The following is a 16552-nucleotide window of genomic DNA, read 5'->3' as shown; positions in this document are numbered from 1 at the left end:
GCATTTCTTATTACAGTATTGGAGTACAGTAATTCAGACTTAATAGGGGAAAAACAAAAAGAAATGCATTTTTATTAATTAAGAACAAGCATTTTTCTTAAAAACGAATTACAACAAGGAGTGTTCATGAAAAAAAAAAAAGACCTGCATGTCTTGCTAGAGTAAGTAAGGGCCAAATTAGGGCTGCATTAAAATATATGACCCCACCCATTCAAGCAATCACTTAAGAATTGCGTTTTAGATAACCAATTATGATCAAATAAAGTTTGCTTTAAGGAAAAGCATTGTTTCTACACAACATGTTTAATTCCACTTATATAATTAACTGTGCTTAGTTCCTATGGAACAGAGCTGCATTAAACACTGATGCAGAAACTTACTTCTCACTTAACACCAACTTGCTACTTAAATGAGAGGATGTAAAGGTGATTAATTACAGTATAACAAGTTAGTCTTGCTTGCTGCATTGCACTTCAGTTTGTGCAAAAAGAGCGAGAAGTTGCTAGTTGAAAAAATGTATAGCAATAACTTCTTGTAGAAAACTGTCACCAGTGTAAAAGAGCAGACAATCCATGCAACAGGGACAACATTCAAGCCTGATTCCCTTTGGTGGAGCAAACAAACAAAAAAATCTAATTTCCAATCCTGTAAATACATTTTAAAATGAGCAACTTTTGATGACAGCAAGTCAATCTGTGTCCATTACAATTTAATACAACCCACCACTCTGCTGAATATGGAATCTTTCAAATTAAGAGCCTTAAAGCAGCAGAACTCAGGTGCCAAAGGGGGGGATTTAATTTTTTACACAAGTGGAATATTAGGCTGGACCACAAGTGGTAGGTGCCAAGGCAACAATGTGAATTCACAAATGTTAAAAGCACAAACAAGTATCATCAATGTGTACTTCTGATACATCATTTTATAATAAATTAAAAAAATAATTTTGTATAAGTATATACAGTACATCTTATCACACAGCTACCCAATGACTATTCAACACACACAAAACAAAAAAGAAAAAAATCCTTTGCCATAGCTCAGTACTTTAAAGGACAGAAACGGTGGAGTTCGAGGAATGATACAAGTCGCAGGGCAATGTGCCGTTATGTCAGCTTCCCAAAAACCAATGCAGTCCTTTCAACACAGCCCTCTAGTATTTCCTCAAGTAGCACTTCCAGGTCCAGCCCAGAGAAAGTTCTCAAGAACAATCACCCTTGGAAGAGTGGAAGGAGTACAGTTCCTCTTGGACAGAACAAGCCAGAAAATCTCTTTCAGTAAAGGGAGCTGACCTGGAAAAGCAGGAAAAATGTCTTCCATAACGGCCAAGAAAACCCCCTTTCGGAGAGGCCTGTGACATGAGGGTTATAGTTTTGGTTCCATACATACAACTCCAACTGTTGTCCCCCATGATGATATACTTGAAGATTTTTAAAAATCAAAAAGAATACAGTCACATCTTTTGGACCTGAGGTGAAGTGTGGACGAGCAGGTCCAGGCTGTCCAGCAAATGTGAAAAAAAATTGTGCAAAATGCTGGCAGCACTTGACACAAAGAGGTGGGACAGCAATTTTGGTCCTGACGAGGCCCATGCCAACTCTGTCAAGACTGCCTTCCAGTGCCGTTAATAGAGGTGTATTGACTGGGCTATTGGATATAAGAGCATGGTGGTGGGATGTTTGCACTCCATTACAGAGTGAATTTATAACATTTTCCACTGCCCAGCCAGGGACAATTTAATGAATTTAAATGGACTAAGTTTTGGCAACTCTCAAAAATGAAGTCAGTGAATACACGTGTTTTCGGTATTTATTCCATCTTATACAAATTTGATTAGGTTAAGTGTAGCTAACATGGGTTTTTAATCTATTGGTGAGAAAATAATTATTTCTCAAAAACAAAAGAAAGCGGTGAAGCTGTCCACCAAAACCGAAGGAACTGTTTTAGCACAGGGCAGCTTTCATTACCCAGTGTATGAAACCATGACTGGAGCTTTGCAGAAGCTTTAAGTCACAGCACCGGTAAATACAGTTATGCTGAAATTAATTCAACAAAGAAAAATGAGGAGTCACAACAAAAGCAATATTTTTTTCTTTTTCTTATGCATAAAAAAAGAGTTGGTAATTAGTCTTTAGATTTAGTTAGTGAAATTATCTAAGGTTTAAAAGAAAAGCCACGGTCAAAGTTTACATTTGGAAGTAGTCTTTCTTCATCAACATCAACTTTTGCATAAAACCTTTGCAGTGCCACAGCATTTCATCCTGAAAATGCTTTGCAGTGAAACATACTGATATTGGAACAAAATACCCTTTTTGACATAAATCAAGAAAATGTCTTGTACGTGGAAGGGCACTCCGTAATCCGTTCAAAGCGCTTAAAACCCAACCTACAATTTCTTCACATAGATGGTAAAAAAAAAAGAAAAAAAGAAAGAAAAGAAATACTCAAATCACATTGTGAACCTGTGGGAATATGTCCTAAGCACAGTGCCCCACTGGACCGTTTGGCTCCCATTACCAGCTGACAGGCGCTACGACTGCATCGTCCCTTCACAGTAAGCCATCATGCTCAAAGCTGGAAGGCAGGAGAGAGAAGGAGAAGGGGCAAAACTTGATTCCAGTCCCACCGTAGAATTTATTTTGGAACTCCACCCTAGGGAACAAAAACAGTCATTATGAGTATCTAAGTATAACAAAAAACAACCAACAACCAAACAAACACACATATCTAATACATTGATCCCAACAGTCATGCAAGTGCTTACCAGTGCAGCCGGAGAGCATGAAGGAACGCAGACAAACCCTCCATGACCAGAAGGATCGACACAGTAAGAACAGCAAACAAACCAAATACCGGAACCAGGAATAAAACCCCAAGCATGGTGTCCATTTTGAGTCCCACTCTCATTACCATGGCCCACAGCACCTCTGAAAGCTCTGGAAAAGCAGGAGGTGGGGTGAAGAAAATAATTAAAAGTACAGCACATTAAGGGTAGGGCATCTGTGTTTTTGTCTACAATGCATTTATTCTTTTGTTTTGTCAGAGATGATCTCTTAATTCATGATTAAAGCAATGCATTACTTTCAATGACATTTAATAATCTCTAAAGGGAAATTATAGATTATAGTATTTTACCACATTCTCACAATGCCCAAACTTTAGTACATCAAACCAAAAGAAGGGGAATCAAAAGTGCAGTGGAACCTAGTAATATATTATTATGTTTTAATTCTAACTGTTTAAACTAAAATAAAAGGTGAGACTGAACATGAACCTGATTGGGTAACGTATTGCATCAATTCCTGTTGTTTACAGTCTTGCCGTTGCACAGTGTTGCAGGCTCTGATTCCTCCGGACTTTTTTTTTGTCTAAACTTAGAATGTTTTCGGATAAAATAATACTATATCTGGTAAACTTCTGTCTTTAATTCAACACTTGCACATTTTACTCTTCTGTAACTTTGTCACCAATCACCGGTACACTTTCTGTCTGTTAGCCTCTTCTCCCACAGTTTCTCCCCCTTGCTGCTCAGTGATTGAAATGTTTAGCTACTCCTCTGCCTCCTTTAGCGAAGACGGTAAGTGTTTGAAGTGTAGTTTATTCATAGGAATGGAGGCGAGGCTCAGTCAGTTAGAGGTCCGGTTCCGCCAACTAGACCATAGTCCGGTAGACTCGTCCGCCAGCCTAGCTAAAGTAGCGGCGTACCGACCTTTGGTAAAGTTATCATACATGTCGGCGCTAATGACACCCGTCTACGCCAGTCGGAAGTCCATCCATCCATTTTCTTCCACTTATCCGGAACCGGGTCGCGGGGGCAGCAGTCTCAACAGAGATGCCCAGACTTCCTTCACCCTAGACTCTTCCCAGCTCTTCCGAGGGGAGTCCGAGACGTTCCCAGGCCAGCCGAGAGACATAGGGCCAATCCCGATGTTCACCCTACTTTCCACCACTAGCCCTCACCCACTACCACTAGCCCTCACCCACTACCACTAGCCCTCACCCACTACCACTAGCCCTCACCCACTACCACTAGCCCTCACTCACTACCACTAGCCCTCACCCACTACCACTAGCCCTCACCCACTACCACTAGCCCTCACCCACTACCACTTCACCCTAAAAATAGGTAGGGCCCTTGTAATCTTCCCTAGGGATTGGGACACCACTTGCTACGTCAGTGCGTGGTCACATTCGGGTACGTAAGCGACTGCGTAGTTACGTTTGCACATACGTCACACCATATCAGGAAGCCGAGAGCTAAAAGCTGTTTGAATTTCCGCTGTAGCGCTGTTAATAGGCCACTTTATTAAGTTTTAATATTTTTTCAGGCGTAAAAGTAACCGTTAAGATCTCCAACCTGGGCTCAGTTTATCCAAATAACGCCTGTTAAGAAATTTGCTCCGATGTTTTCGGGGATGAGAAGAGCCGCCGGCGATTTATGGTTCTGCGTTAAATCGACGCAGAGCCAACGGCGTAGAGTACGGCATAGGGTACGCGGTGACGTGCACAGTACGGCGCGCGTCCCCGCGTAACCTACGCCGTAGGTTTTTTTACCTGCCCCTATTTATGTTATGTTTATGTAATAATTGCTCGGGGGTCCTGTTGAGGTCTCTAAAAAGCGCCTAGAAACAACTTCTGTTGTAATAGACGCTATACAAATAAAATTTAATTGAAAATGCCAAACATAATACTCACGGGCATGTGCCAGGCTAAGAGCCCAGAGCCTCAAGTAGGAGGCCGTGTTTGAGACGCAACCCAGGCAATACTCTATAGTGTGAATGCCTTGATGAAGGATCTCATCTGCAAAGTCAAACTAAAACAGAAACAAAAATAAATATCATAATTCAATTGCATAATTCAATTTTGGGAGCTTTTCAAAGATGAAAATAAACAAAGACAGATAAACTAATGTAGAACAATTATTGCCAATAACAATATTAATGGGTATCCAGTTTTCTACTGACCTCTGAGCGGTGGTCTCCACTGCTAGAAAGATCATTATGATTGCTGCCTTCTTCCATATCATGAGGCCTCAGCAGGTACAATTCCTCTTCACTGTTTCGCCGCACACGTTCATACCCCTAAGAATGCACAGACAAACTTGAGATGTGCTCACATTAACATATTTATGATCAGAGGTGATGGTTAACCAATAAGATTTCTTAGTTAGGATAGCAGGGCAGCTCTGGTGAAGATCATTTAAAAATGGCAAATAATATGTACCCTGGTCTATTCATAACAAATATATTGAAGAAATAGGGATTTAAAGAAAAAAGGGGGGAGGGGGGGTGACAACAACTTAAACATATTTATGGACATGTTTAAAATCCTCACCCTGTACATTCCTAAGCGGCGGCCTCCATTATGCAGCCAGTAAAGGTAAACTGGTTTCCCAAGGAGTAAAACAGGTACCGAAAGAACAGCAATGACCAACAAAAATACCTGTAAGCCAGTCTGGTAAGAGAAAAACTATGTTTAGAACTATATGATCTCAACAACTACTACATCCTAAACAATATTACTGTACATTGGAAACAGGTCTTTCTCACCTGCCCTGGGTAGAGGGGCTGCAATCCTTGATCCTGCATGAGAAACATGTTTATGAAGTGGATGAGAATGCTTGGGGCTTCTTTGGAGTTCTTAGCAGAGGAGACCAGCCACTTATAGAAGATCATGAACACCAGGTAGCCAAATAGGCACAACAGGAACAATAGTTCAGGCAGAAACACCAAGTACAGGTTGTATTTCCTCCTGAAGTGCCTGTTTTTTATTGAGGAAAAGTAAGCAGACAATTAGTCAATTTACTCAAAAGCTTTTCAATGTTAAAAATAAAGTAAGAAAACAAAATTACTGGGACTTACAGGTGATTGTAAGTGCTGAGGATTATCCCAAAGGTCATGTGTACGATGCCTAAGATCACAGACATCTTCATCTTATAGGAGTTAAGGAATGTAAGGCGGTTGTTTGCCAAGTTCCATATCTTACAGAGAAATTAGGAAAAAAAAATATTTTGGAGTGGTAAATTATTAACTTCAATAACGTCAACTTAACCTCACAAAGAATAGCTGAGTTGTTTGTTGCAATTATGTTATTTTTACCAAACTGATTTAATAATTTCAATCCCAAGAAATGCATCTTGTCCTATAATGCATGCCTTTGTGAGGAACCCAGCCTCAAATCAAGCAATTAACCTGCTTTTAATAGAGACGGATTGCTGCAGCTGGCTCTACAGTGAATGCTCTGTAAATGGCTCTGTCATTACGATTAGAACCTTATAATTTTAAGTGTGAAGGCAACTGCAGAAAATGTGAGAGTTGGAAGGTTTGATTTAATAACCTTTAGAACATATAGGGAGAACTTCCACAAGTACCGTACAACTTCATACATAATACAATAAATAAATTAATCCATTGAATTGGTAATCACAAAAAGGATGCTCTGAATAACAAAAAAAAAAGCTTAACTGATGTGTAAAATTACATTTACAATGTGAGCTGAATCTGTCATTTACATGGCTTGAGTCTGTATTTCATTTCAATCACAACTCAATAATCACCACTTCTCAAATCTGAAACAGGAGCAGAGCAATGAGGTTACGAGTGATGAGGAAATCACTGGCAGGAAAGGGGTGAGGGTCAACCAATCAGAGCTACAGCAACCATGGAAAATGTTTTGGTGATGGGACGAGCTCGACTTGCTGCAGTTGGAATAACAGTGGAGCAGGAAGGCAGTCCGGCGTGAAGCATGTGTTTTATATTTTCAACATAGTCTGACAAATTTCTGGCTATTTTTAGACTTCTTGCATAATAACAACAGCAAAATAAGAACAAATTGATCAGGAAACATAAAGATGGCATTCATGTCATTATGTCAAAACAAGTAATCCTTCATTGTTCAGCAAATCCATTTTAATGTTAATAGCCAGATTTTTAGTACCAAGTTTGCTTTTAGCCATTCTATAAGGACAAAATATGCTTGGATATGTACACATATGTATTTTTTGTGCACTTCTACTGTTTTTAGTTTTTTAACTAAGCATTTCTGGCAGAGTTACTATAGTTAACTAAAACTAAGACTAAAACTGAAACTAAGTGAAAAAATAATCTTGTTAACTGAAATAATAATAAAAACTAAAAGGTTTTTTATAAAATTGAAAAACCAAAATTAACAATGCAAAACTGACTGAAATGAAAAAGAAATACAGGTAAAATGAACTTTGACATTTTCATGGCATGCCTTGTTTTTTATTATGTTTGTGGAATTTTTTACAAACTTTAATTACTAAAAAGAAAAGGATTTTTGTACTCTATGACATTGTTGATAGCATTCTTTCATCCTAGATTTTTTTTGTCCATATCTATAAGTCTCCTCAAAAACTAAAACTTTTTTCAAAACTAAAACTAAACGAAAAACTACTGATACCTTTTTAAACTAACTAAAACTAAACAGAAATAAGCTAACTGAAAAATGAAATAAAAAAAAAAAATAAAAAAATTCAAAACTATTATAACTGGCTTCTGAATGTCTGAACATTTAAATTTCGAATCAACACAATGGCAGAGATAAATTATGTGTATGAAGTGTTGTCTAACCCATGATAAATGTCGCAAAAATATTTTACTCACTGGGTCAATTCCCAAAGGGTAGGGTCCTTCGAAAACCCCTGTCACATTTGGGTCCAGAGTAAGATAACTATTCCCACGGATATGATCATTCCTTCAAAGCACAAATAAAACCACGAGTGAGTGTTACATGCATGTAATTACGGCAGAAATCCACAAACATATTCGTAAACAGATATAATAGGTTGTTATAATTTTTTTCCTTGTTACAGTAAAGCCCTTCTTGGTGTCAGATACTCACGTCCACACTCCTGCTTTGAACATGGCCTTCACATTCCACCCAGAACCGAAGATATTAAGTGACTTTGAGAAACAGTCATTGTATATCAGACCAGTGTAGACGGAGAAGAGGCCCATCATTAAAATGATATAACGCCCTTCAAAGAATGTGTTCCAGATCTGGAAGTATACATTTAACATAATTATCCTTAAGACTGTGCATCTTAAAGATGCAACACACACACGCACACACACACACGCTGCTTTGCAATGGAACTGAATGCAGCACGTTGGACACTAGTGACACTAGTGATTAATAGCAGCTGAATCTGCTTTTAATGCTTGCCACTGTTTGGCTTAAGGCTTTTCTCCCACTAGGGGAGTTTTTACCTGCCGTTGTTTATGTAATAATTGCTCGGGGGTCATGTTCTGGGTCTCTGGAAAGCGTCTAGAGACAACTTTTGTTGTATTAGACGCTATACAAATAAAATTGAATTGAATTGAATAGGTACAACTTTGCTAATATTTTATCAGTGCGTCTGCTGATCCACTGTGCAAGTAAAGAAGAAAATAAATAAATAAATAAATAATTCCTCACCTCATTCCTGGTGTTTTTAAGTTTGTGATTGTTCTCGTACAACACCATCCACACAGCAAACAGAGCCATGATAGCTCCATGACCCAGGTCCCCAAACATCACAGCAAACAAGAACGGGAAAGTTATGATTGTGAATGGAGCTAAAAATGGAGCAGAGAAAAGTAGAAATGGGTACAAGAAAGTAGATAATGAAAATTAGGGTTTCTTATTTGTAAAATGTGATATTATTTTTATATTCTGAAACAGCCGACACAAATATTTTTTAATCAGTAATAATCAAGATGAGGAAAGAAAACTGTTTAGACAAAGAGCAAGTGGCCTGTCAGTTAAACTATTCATTTGCAAGTTCATGTAAACATTTTTGGTTTCAGTGTACCGGTATGTCACTTTGGACAAATAATTGCTATTCAAGGCAACAGGAACATGCGTGCTTAAAAAAAAAAGTGTTAAGCAAGAGACAGCATGCATTTAAAAATGTATCATTTGGACAGAACTTGCCTTGGACTCGAGTCAGATTTTTCTATAATGAGCTGGACTTGACTTAAAATCGAACACTGCAGACTCAAAACTGACTCTGGCTTGAAGTTGACTTGACTACAAGACTCTGTGTTGTCAGTGGATAAAGATTTTAGAAAAGCTTCAACTTTTGTTTGCTGGCTACTTTTTGGTTTGTCAAGCAATGATAAAAAAAAAAACAAACGAAGAGCAACAACAGCCAGTCTTACTCACCAGGGTTTACCTCCCTGTAAGTGCCCACTCCATAGGCATCCACAATGTTTTGGAAGCCAGAGGTAAATTTGTTGGTCTTTATTAGGGTGGGGGGAGTATCTGTAGTCGGGATACGATTGACAAAGGAAGGAACTGTTGCTCCACTCTTTCTCTGAAATATTCATATGACATGTTACAAATTAGGGTATAAGATTGTTACAATAAGCTTGTTATTTCTAAGTGTAATCTAATAATTGATCGGTTCGCCAAAGAATAAATAAAACATGCAAAGCAAAATGATTTAAACAAGAAACACACTGTGCTTTATGATTAACTCATAGTATTCATGACAATCTGATAAGTGAACCCGTGTAGGACTATTCTCAGAAAATGGCATTCCTTTGTTTCCTCACCGATCCATCTTCCAGGGCTCTCCTCAGAGTGGGAATGTCCATGACAGGGCACCACACCTCTGCAATCAGGCACTTATTGGTCACATCAAAACTGCACAGGTTCAGAATATAGTAGATGGCCTTCATTTTCTTGACTTGGACGACCCAGGTGTAGACAGATTCTGAAGCCTTGATCAGGACCTGTTTCAGGTAGTCCTCTGTCCGATGAAGTACCTGGACAAATCCACAAATTAGTCAAGGCTTTCAAGAAATAGTTATCTTTTTACACAGCATCGTCAAAAAAAAAAAAAAAAAAGACTTGTAAATATGTGTGTGCATGAACAAGAGAGAGACATATAAAAAACAGACAAGAGACAAAACAATTAAAGAAAGCTGAGAGGATAAAGAATTTGTATGCATAAAAAAAAGAAAAGAGCTCAGTTCATTCAGCTGAGGCCTCATGTTAATCATGTGCTACAATGAGTGAGCCAAATTCTCTGTCACAGCAGTTCTTAGCTACTAAATGATTCACTAAGCAATGTTCCAGTGAGAAACCCAACTTTAAGCTGCTATAATAACATCTGGGGTAATCCTTTCAAAAATACATAAGCCATTTCATTTTGGTCTTAAACCATACAAGTTTGTTTTGGTCTTTTTAAACAGGAATAATTACACTACTCTATGTTGGTGAATGAGTTTCACTGATGATTTTCACTGAAGATTTTCAGCAGGCAACAAACCAGAAGTTCAAGTTTAAAATGATGTTGCTTCTTTATTATTCAACAGATATGTAATATCTTTTCTGCCACTAGCTTAATACATGTATAATTAAATACTTAAAATAAGAAAGAAAAGACATACTGTGTGCAGATCCTGAATGCGAGTTCTTAGTCCTTCAACAACATCATTCCTCTCCTCATTGTTACTAGGATACGGATACAAGTGACAGTGGTAGCTACAAAAAGGAAAGACTATATTAGTTACAATTCAATACTAGTGAGCAAGGAGGAGAAAAAAAATATTGATATAGACATTATGTTAACTTGTAGTGATATAAGTGAAATAATTACCAATCACAGATCTTCTTCACTTTCTGGCCAATTTGGTCTCCCCAGTAAGAGATCAGGAACACCACACTTTTGGTAGGCTCCCCCTGCAGATATAAAAACAGTTAGAAGTGTTATTAATCAGAGATTCAAGAGAGAACATTTCCCTTGGTTCTTAAATAGGCGTTCAAGTTATCTTTTCATTTAAATGCATTAACTGTCAATTAATAAAAAAATTGAAAAAAAAAAAAAAAAAGAACTTAATTTTTTTTGTAAAACCAATCCGCTTAGAATCTAAATCTTAATCAACATGAACATACAAGACCCGGCCGCAGAAAAGGGCTGGCTCAACATAGCCAAAAGCCTAACCATCGCTGTATTGGGACCGATCACCAGTATATAATAAATGCTTGTAAATTTGCCTGATACTCCAGCAGCGATAGCACATACCACACTCATTAGTGATCTATTGCAGTCTTAGATGCCTGCCCCCTGGTCGAGCAGAGGAAATGGATAATCTGATTAGTTTTGTCTGAATGGACTAGATCCCAGAGATCATTTTGTGCACGGGCATTCAGACAAAAGTCTTTCACAACGGACCAACTTCTGTCATTTTTTATATTGCTCCTGAATTTAGCAAATACCAGAGTGACATTTGCTCATTGATGCAGGATTTTCATTTTTTTTTAAACCATAACTGCTGTGCAATAGTCTGCCACCTGATTTCAGGGTTTGTAGAGATTGTGAATCAAAGGTGTAATTACCTCCCCTCCTCTTATATTTCTTGTGGCAAAAGAGTCAGAAAAATATACAACTAATAAATTTTTTTTTTTTTAGATAATGTATTGAATAATACATAAAAATACATAACAAGAAATTAACAGCAATTTAATTTCAGCACAAAGTGAGTTGTGAGTTACTTACTGTGTCAGGATCTTCCAGGTATTCCTCAACCTCAGCGGAGCTGAGGATGGTGTAGCCTTTACATACTCTCCAAAGCATCCGCTCAAAAGCCTCGAGCTTTGCCCTCTGAATGAGCCCAGAAATAAAACTGCAATAGAGTGCAGGGAATGTTCACAACCAACCAACACGTGGGAACACAACAGATGACCCAAACTTCAAAATATCCACTGCATAATAATTTTAAAAAAAATAAGTTTGAAAGAGAAAAATACATAAGATGTTCATATTTGTGTTAAAAACATTTTAACGGATGAAAAGATTATGCATCAGGTAGAGATGCATCGATCGATCAGCGGCCGATAATGCCCCTATCGGTTTTGATCGGAGTTCTCAAAATAATAGTTCAAAGCAGGCCGATCCAATGACGTTTACAACAACAAACCGCCGCCCGCGCGTGCATTCCCACACCTCAGACCCAGGTGTCCTAAGGGGCCGCGGCAGTCTTTACAGAGCATCTACACTGGAAATGGCGTCGCCGGTATGGGAGTTTTACAATGTCCAAAAAGGACAAGAAATATGCAGTTTGCAAGGTGTGTGCAAAGGAAATACCCCGAGGAGGAATGTTACAAAAGAATTTCAAAACAATGAAGCTAATAAGACATTTCTCATTTCTCACACGAAGGAGTATATTGAGTTTTCAAAGTTGGCTGCTGCTAAGGCAGAGAAAGAAAAGGAGTGTGCAGCAACGCCGCTAACTCAGCTGTAACATATAAATCACAGCAAAAACGACAAGAAAAATAAAGAACTACATCGTAAGATAATGGATTCATATGTTTTGATCATCAGCTGCTTTTTGTTTTAGTATACATCGGGTTTAAACGTTATACTATAAACAGTCACATCTACAGCCTTATGCAGGACAACAGTCGTGTCAGTCGGCTTCACAAGTGACATTTGGAGTTCTGGTGTGAAGAGTTTCCTGGATCACACGTGGTGGATGCTATCGCTAAAGCTTTCGCAAAGCTTTCATAATTCATTTTTTAATTAGATTTAATTCCTTTTTCCACAGGAAAACTAAGGTTTATAGTTTACAACTTGTATGAACTCTAAGAGAGTGAAATGTCTACTGTTGTCTGTGTTGGTGCACTGCACATGTTGTGTTGTACACGTAATTATTGCCACAAGAAAGCTTAAGCTGGTAAGGCATTTTTTGCAAGTCGTCTCTAAGAGTCTCTAGAGTGGGAAATATTGCACATTGCCTCAGCTTGCAATAAAACAGTCAATTCATGATACTTTCTCATCTCCTATTTTTTATACCTAATAATACGATGACAGTGTCGTGTACATGGGACGAATATTGACAAATTTATGGATTTCACGCTGTGATGGGCAATATCGGGATCGGCAGATACTGCTTTTGGTAATCGGCCCTCAAAATCCTGATCGGTGCATCTCTCAACGTGCATTAAACATGCATTCATCATTCAGAGAAATAACAGGGTCTAATCTAAAAACGCCTATAGTTTATTGACCCTTTTCCTCTGTGGTGCAAAGGTGCTGAAGATGATCGTCATAAACAATCAAGATTTCAAACCGTCATTTTATGATCAACAAAACATTCAGTTATCTCTGTCATCCACAACAGTTTTTGAAAAGTACAAAGTGTATTTGTACAAGCAGACAAACCTCTGTCAATTTGTATGTATACTGCAAACTAATTCTGCTAAAAGCATTGTTAAACAGACCAAAAGAAAAAAAGAAATTTAAAAAAAGAAATGCTGGGATCATACCTTAAATGAAACTGTCTAGAAATGTGTAGCAGTAAGTCTATAAAACCATACTGTTTTTCCAAGTAATCTTGCCTTATCAAAGTACTACAATCAAACTCCTTGCAAACCAAATTAAACATAACACTGTTAAGGCCAGCAGAGGTGCATAGCTCACCCCAGTTTGGCTCCTAGCCTCTGCATGCTGCTGTAGTCCATCAGTGTGTCTTTTTCTAGAAAAGGAAACTCCTCATACTGTACTTGTAGCGGCTCTCTCTAAAAGCAAAGAAAATAGCAGGGAATTGATGAGACTCATAATCAAATTAGTGTCCAGAATCCACATTCTATAGAGTGGAAATCATATTAAAATGTGAGTAAACGCAGTTCAGCTGAAATACACACCTCAGAAGGTCTCTGTACAAAGTTGCGGGTGATACGCAGCATGTGTATGTACTCTGTCAGCTCAAGCAGATTCTTTTGAAGTTTCTCCTTATTCCTGGTGACTTCACCCAATTCCACCTCAAGTCTCTGGAGCTGCTCCTGTTAAGCAATGCGTATGTGAATGTTGAACGAGTATTAGACAACAATGAAAAAGAAATGCAAATAACTTACCATTATAGCCATTACATTCTTGGGTGATGGAGCTGCAGGGTTCACATCTCTTTCTGGCAGTGAAATGTCTGCTTTCTTGATTTCTCTAAGAAGGTATCCTGTTAAAGGCAAACAATTATGTTTTCGAAGAAATAAGAGACACTTTTTCAACGTATCCAAATTTCCAGACAAAGAAGAAAAAAAACGCACTTTAGATAAACAATAAAATTGAAACCAAGTGCTGTACTCTATTGCTAATCAAATATTCCATGGTTAAACTAACCAAGGCCTGTAGTTCATTCAAGGAAACCTACAACCAGCTGACATTTCTCATGACTATTGGGTCACTTGGGCTCAATTCATAAATGAGAAAACTCTTTGTGGCTTCATGCATTCTTGCTTTTACTTCTACAAACTTATGGTTTTATCTTAATTCTGTTGAGGGGAAGTAATTATTTGTCTTGCCCACAGCTTGACAACTATTGAACTCTGTGGGCAAACAACACAAGAGTATAAACGTAACACAAGAAACACAATTTATTCTTACCGAGTATCCTCTCCATCGTTTCACATTTTTTGATCTCATTGACGTGTTTTCGTTGAAATGCATTGACACTAGGATTGAGCTGAAATTGAAAGAGAATCAATGACATTTCTGTTATTAAGACAATGTGGAAAAACCAAATCTTTACTTTGCAATCTTTAAGTTCAGCATTATAATGCCCAGAAGTGGTATATACATATTACTAAGTTACAAGAGCACTGATCTATGAAATACATTAGACTTCTGTTTTCTGTAGTGCTTATGTAATAATTATATTTTTGTCTCAGGTCTGCTGCAACTTCGACCTCAGTTATGTTTCAAGTTGAAAGCAGAACACGTTTTAAAGATTATATCATTACTTTTACTGCATCCAAACAATAATTTGTTCAATTACAAAACAAATGGTTAGATGGTATCGCATGATTGAATTGGTGGTGCTGTTTATTACAGATTTTAAACAATTTCAGTTGATGAAGACTGAAAGACTTTAAAAAAAAAAGGATGAAAGGTAAAGTTTCAACTGTATGGGATGGCAACAACTTTTACCGCGTTAAGAACAGACGTGTCAAGTAACAAAGTACAAATACTTCATTACCTTACTTAAGTAGAAATTTTGGTTATCTATACTTCACATTTTACTTTTACTCCTTACATTTTCACGCAATTATCTGTACTTTTTACTCCTTACATTTTAAAAACAGCCTTGTTACTCTATTTCATTTCGGCCTTTAAAAAAAACTATCCAGTTAAATTGCTCCATCCGGATAGAGTGAATTTGGTTGTGGTTGTTTCAGATGTTCTTGTCCAGTTTTGTTCTTACATCCGTTCCCTCAGATTCCTGCAACTAAACTTGGATGTACATTCCAATAAAGGTTAGGATAAATGATAACATGCCTCTGAAGTTTGACTTTTTGCACCATTAAATACTTATAGGCAACTAGTCATCATATCTCCTGCTCTCTGAAACACATGTTAATGCTCAATAGTACACATATATGGTTCTTTAATATATTTGCATTATACTAAGATGCATTCATTTTCAATGACTTTTGTCCTTAATGGCTTTTTTCCCCCTTACATTACTTTTACTTTTATACTTTAAGTAGTTTTGAAACCAGTACTTTTATACTTTTACTTGAGTAAAAAACTTGAGTTGATACTTCAACTTCTACAGGAGTATTTTTAAACTCTAGTATCTATACTTCTACCTGAGTAATGAATGTGAATACTTTTGATCCAACTGGACAGGACTTACGTCTCTGAACTCCACCATGCCCAGCTCTCCCAGTTCACTGATACAGTCGTAGGATGAGCCGGACTGGAGGAACAGCTGAGCCAGACACATCTCCTCTCCCCGGAGCAGAGAGCCCATGGTGACAGCGCTGCGACACTTCCACACACGGGAAATACCAGCAAACTATCTCCGGACGTTTCTGGAAATTATATGTCACCGGTCGTCAGTCAAATCCGTCCTTATCCCATCATGGTTTGGTTGGAGTGAGAACCCGATGTGTGACTTGGATGACGCCAACTTTACATAGATAAAAGTCACACCAGAGGTTGTTCCTGGTAGCTAGCTAGGTTAGCCGGGGAAGTGTCGTTCCTGGCTCCTGCATGACAATGAAGTTTTTTCAAAGCTGAATATGAAGACGCGAAGAAAACAGTATCGTGGCCACCCGCATTACTTATCTTTCAGTGTTTCAACGAGTTATTTTAATAGTTAGTAAAGTTTTAGAGTGCGCTGGGCTTTTGGGAACTCTCCACGTCACTTCACTCCGCATCACTGAACGCTTCAACTTCCAGCGGAGCTGCGGACCAATCACTGACCACCTCTGGAGCATGCGCAGTCCGCCTTTCTCTAAGCCCTCAACGCTGTCTACAGGCTCCTGCACGCTGGCGGACAAGCCACTTTTATTTATCCGGTTTAATATCTCTGGGGTGCGAAGCGTTGAAGGACGTGGAGAAATGTTCAGTGTTGTAAATAATGGGATTCTGGAGTAGGCCTATACTTTCTAGTCCCTGTCTTGGTGCATTATAAATAAATGTTGGATCATCCACAGAATAAGGTGCATACAAATCAAGTGACTTTTTTTAAAATTGTATATATGTTAATAAGAGCTGTCATTTTGTACAGTGTACAGTCATACTGTACAGTGAGCGAAA

General features: G+C 38.1%; 1 protein-coding gene across 1 annotated transcript; it reads right to left on the bottom strand.

Annotated features, from left to right (window-relative positions):
• Window positions 1-51: 51 nt before the first annotated feature.
• atp6v0a2b (ATPase H+ transporting V0 subunit a2b) lies at window positions 52-16172 on the bottom strand. The gene is made up of 20 exons (XM_061729148.1): window positions 15645-16172; window positions 14393-14471; window positions 13867-13964; window positions 13657-13794; window positions 13433-13530; window positions 11510-11636; window positions 10610-10692; window positions 10401-10494; window positions 9561-9773; window positions 9169-9319; window positions 8440-8579; window positions 7864-8021; window positions 7626-7716; window positions 5862-5980; window positions 5550-5760; window positions 5335-5454; window positions 4965-5081; window positions 4696-4813; window positions 2765-2936; window positions 52-2652 (listed from the first exon to the last, which is right to left on the bottom strand). The coding sequence occupies exons 1-20, from the start codon at window positions 15759-15761 to the stop codon at window positions 2550-2552; spliced, it is 2547 nt and encodes an 848-aa protein (XP_061585132.1). The 5' UTR covers window positions 15762-16172; the 3' UTR covers window positions 52-2549.
• Between the last annotated feature and the right edge of the window lie 380 nt (window positions 16173-16552).

This window comes from Cololabis saira, chromosome 9, assembly GCF_033807715.1.
Source record: "Cololabis saira isolate AMF1-May2022 chromosome 9, fColSai1.1, whole genome shotgun sequence".
NCBI classification, from domain to species: domain Eukaryota; kingdom Metazoa; phylum Chordata; class Actinopteri; order Beloniformes; family Belonidae; genus Cololabis; species Cololabis saira.
The sequence above is the reverse complement of the archived record's forward strand: the minus strand, read 5'-3'. Positions and strand labels throughout refer to the sequence as shown.

Coding starts and splice junctions, on each gene's coding strand:
- atp6v0a2b (XM_061729148.1), bottom strand. CDS start 15,761: ATGGGCTCTCTGCTCCGGGGAGAGGAGATGTGTCTGGCTCAGCTGTTC. Junction 14,472..15,644: donor GCATGGTGGAGTTCAGAGAC/GTAAGTCCTGTC, acceptor TTTCAATTTCAG/CTCAATCCTAGTGTCAATGC. Junction 5,082..5,334: donor GCCGCTTAGGAATGTACAGG/GTGAGGATTTTA, acceptor GTGCATTCTTAG/GGGTATGAACGTGTGCGGCG.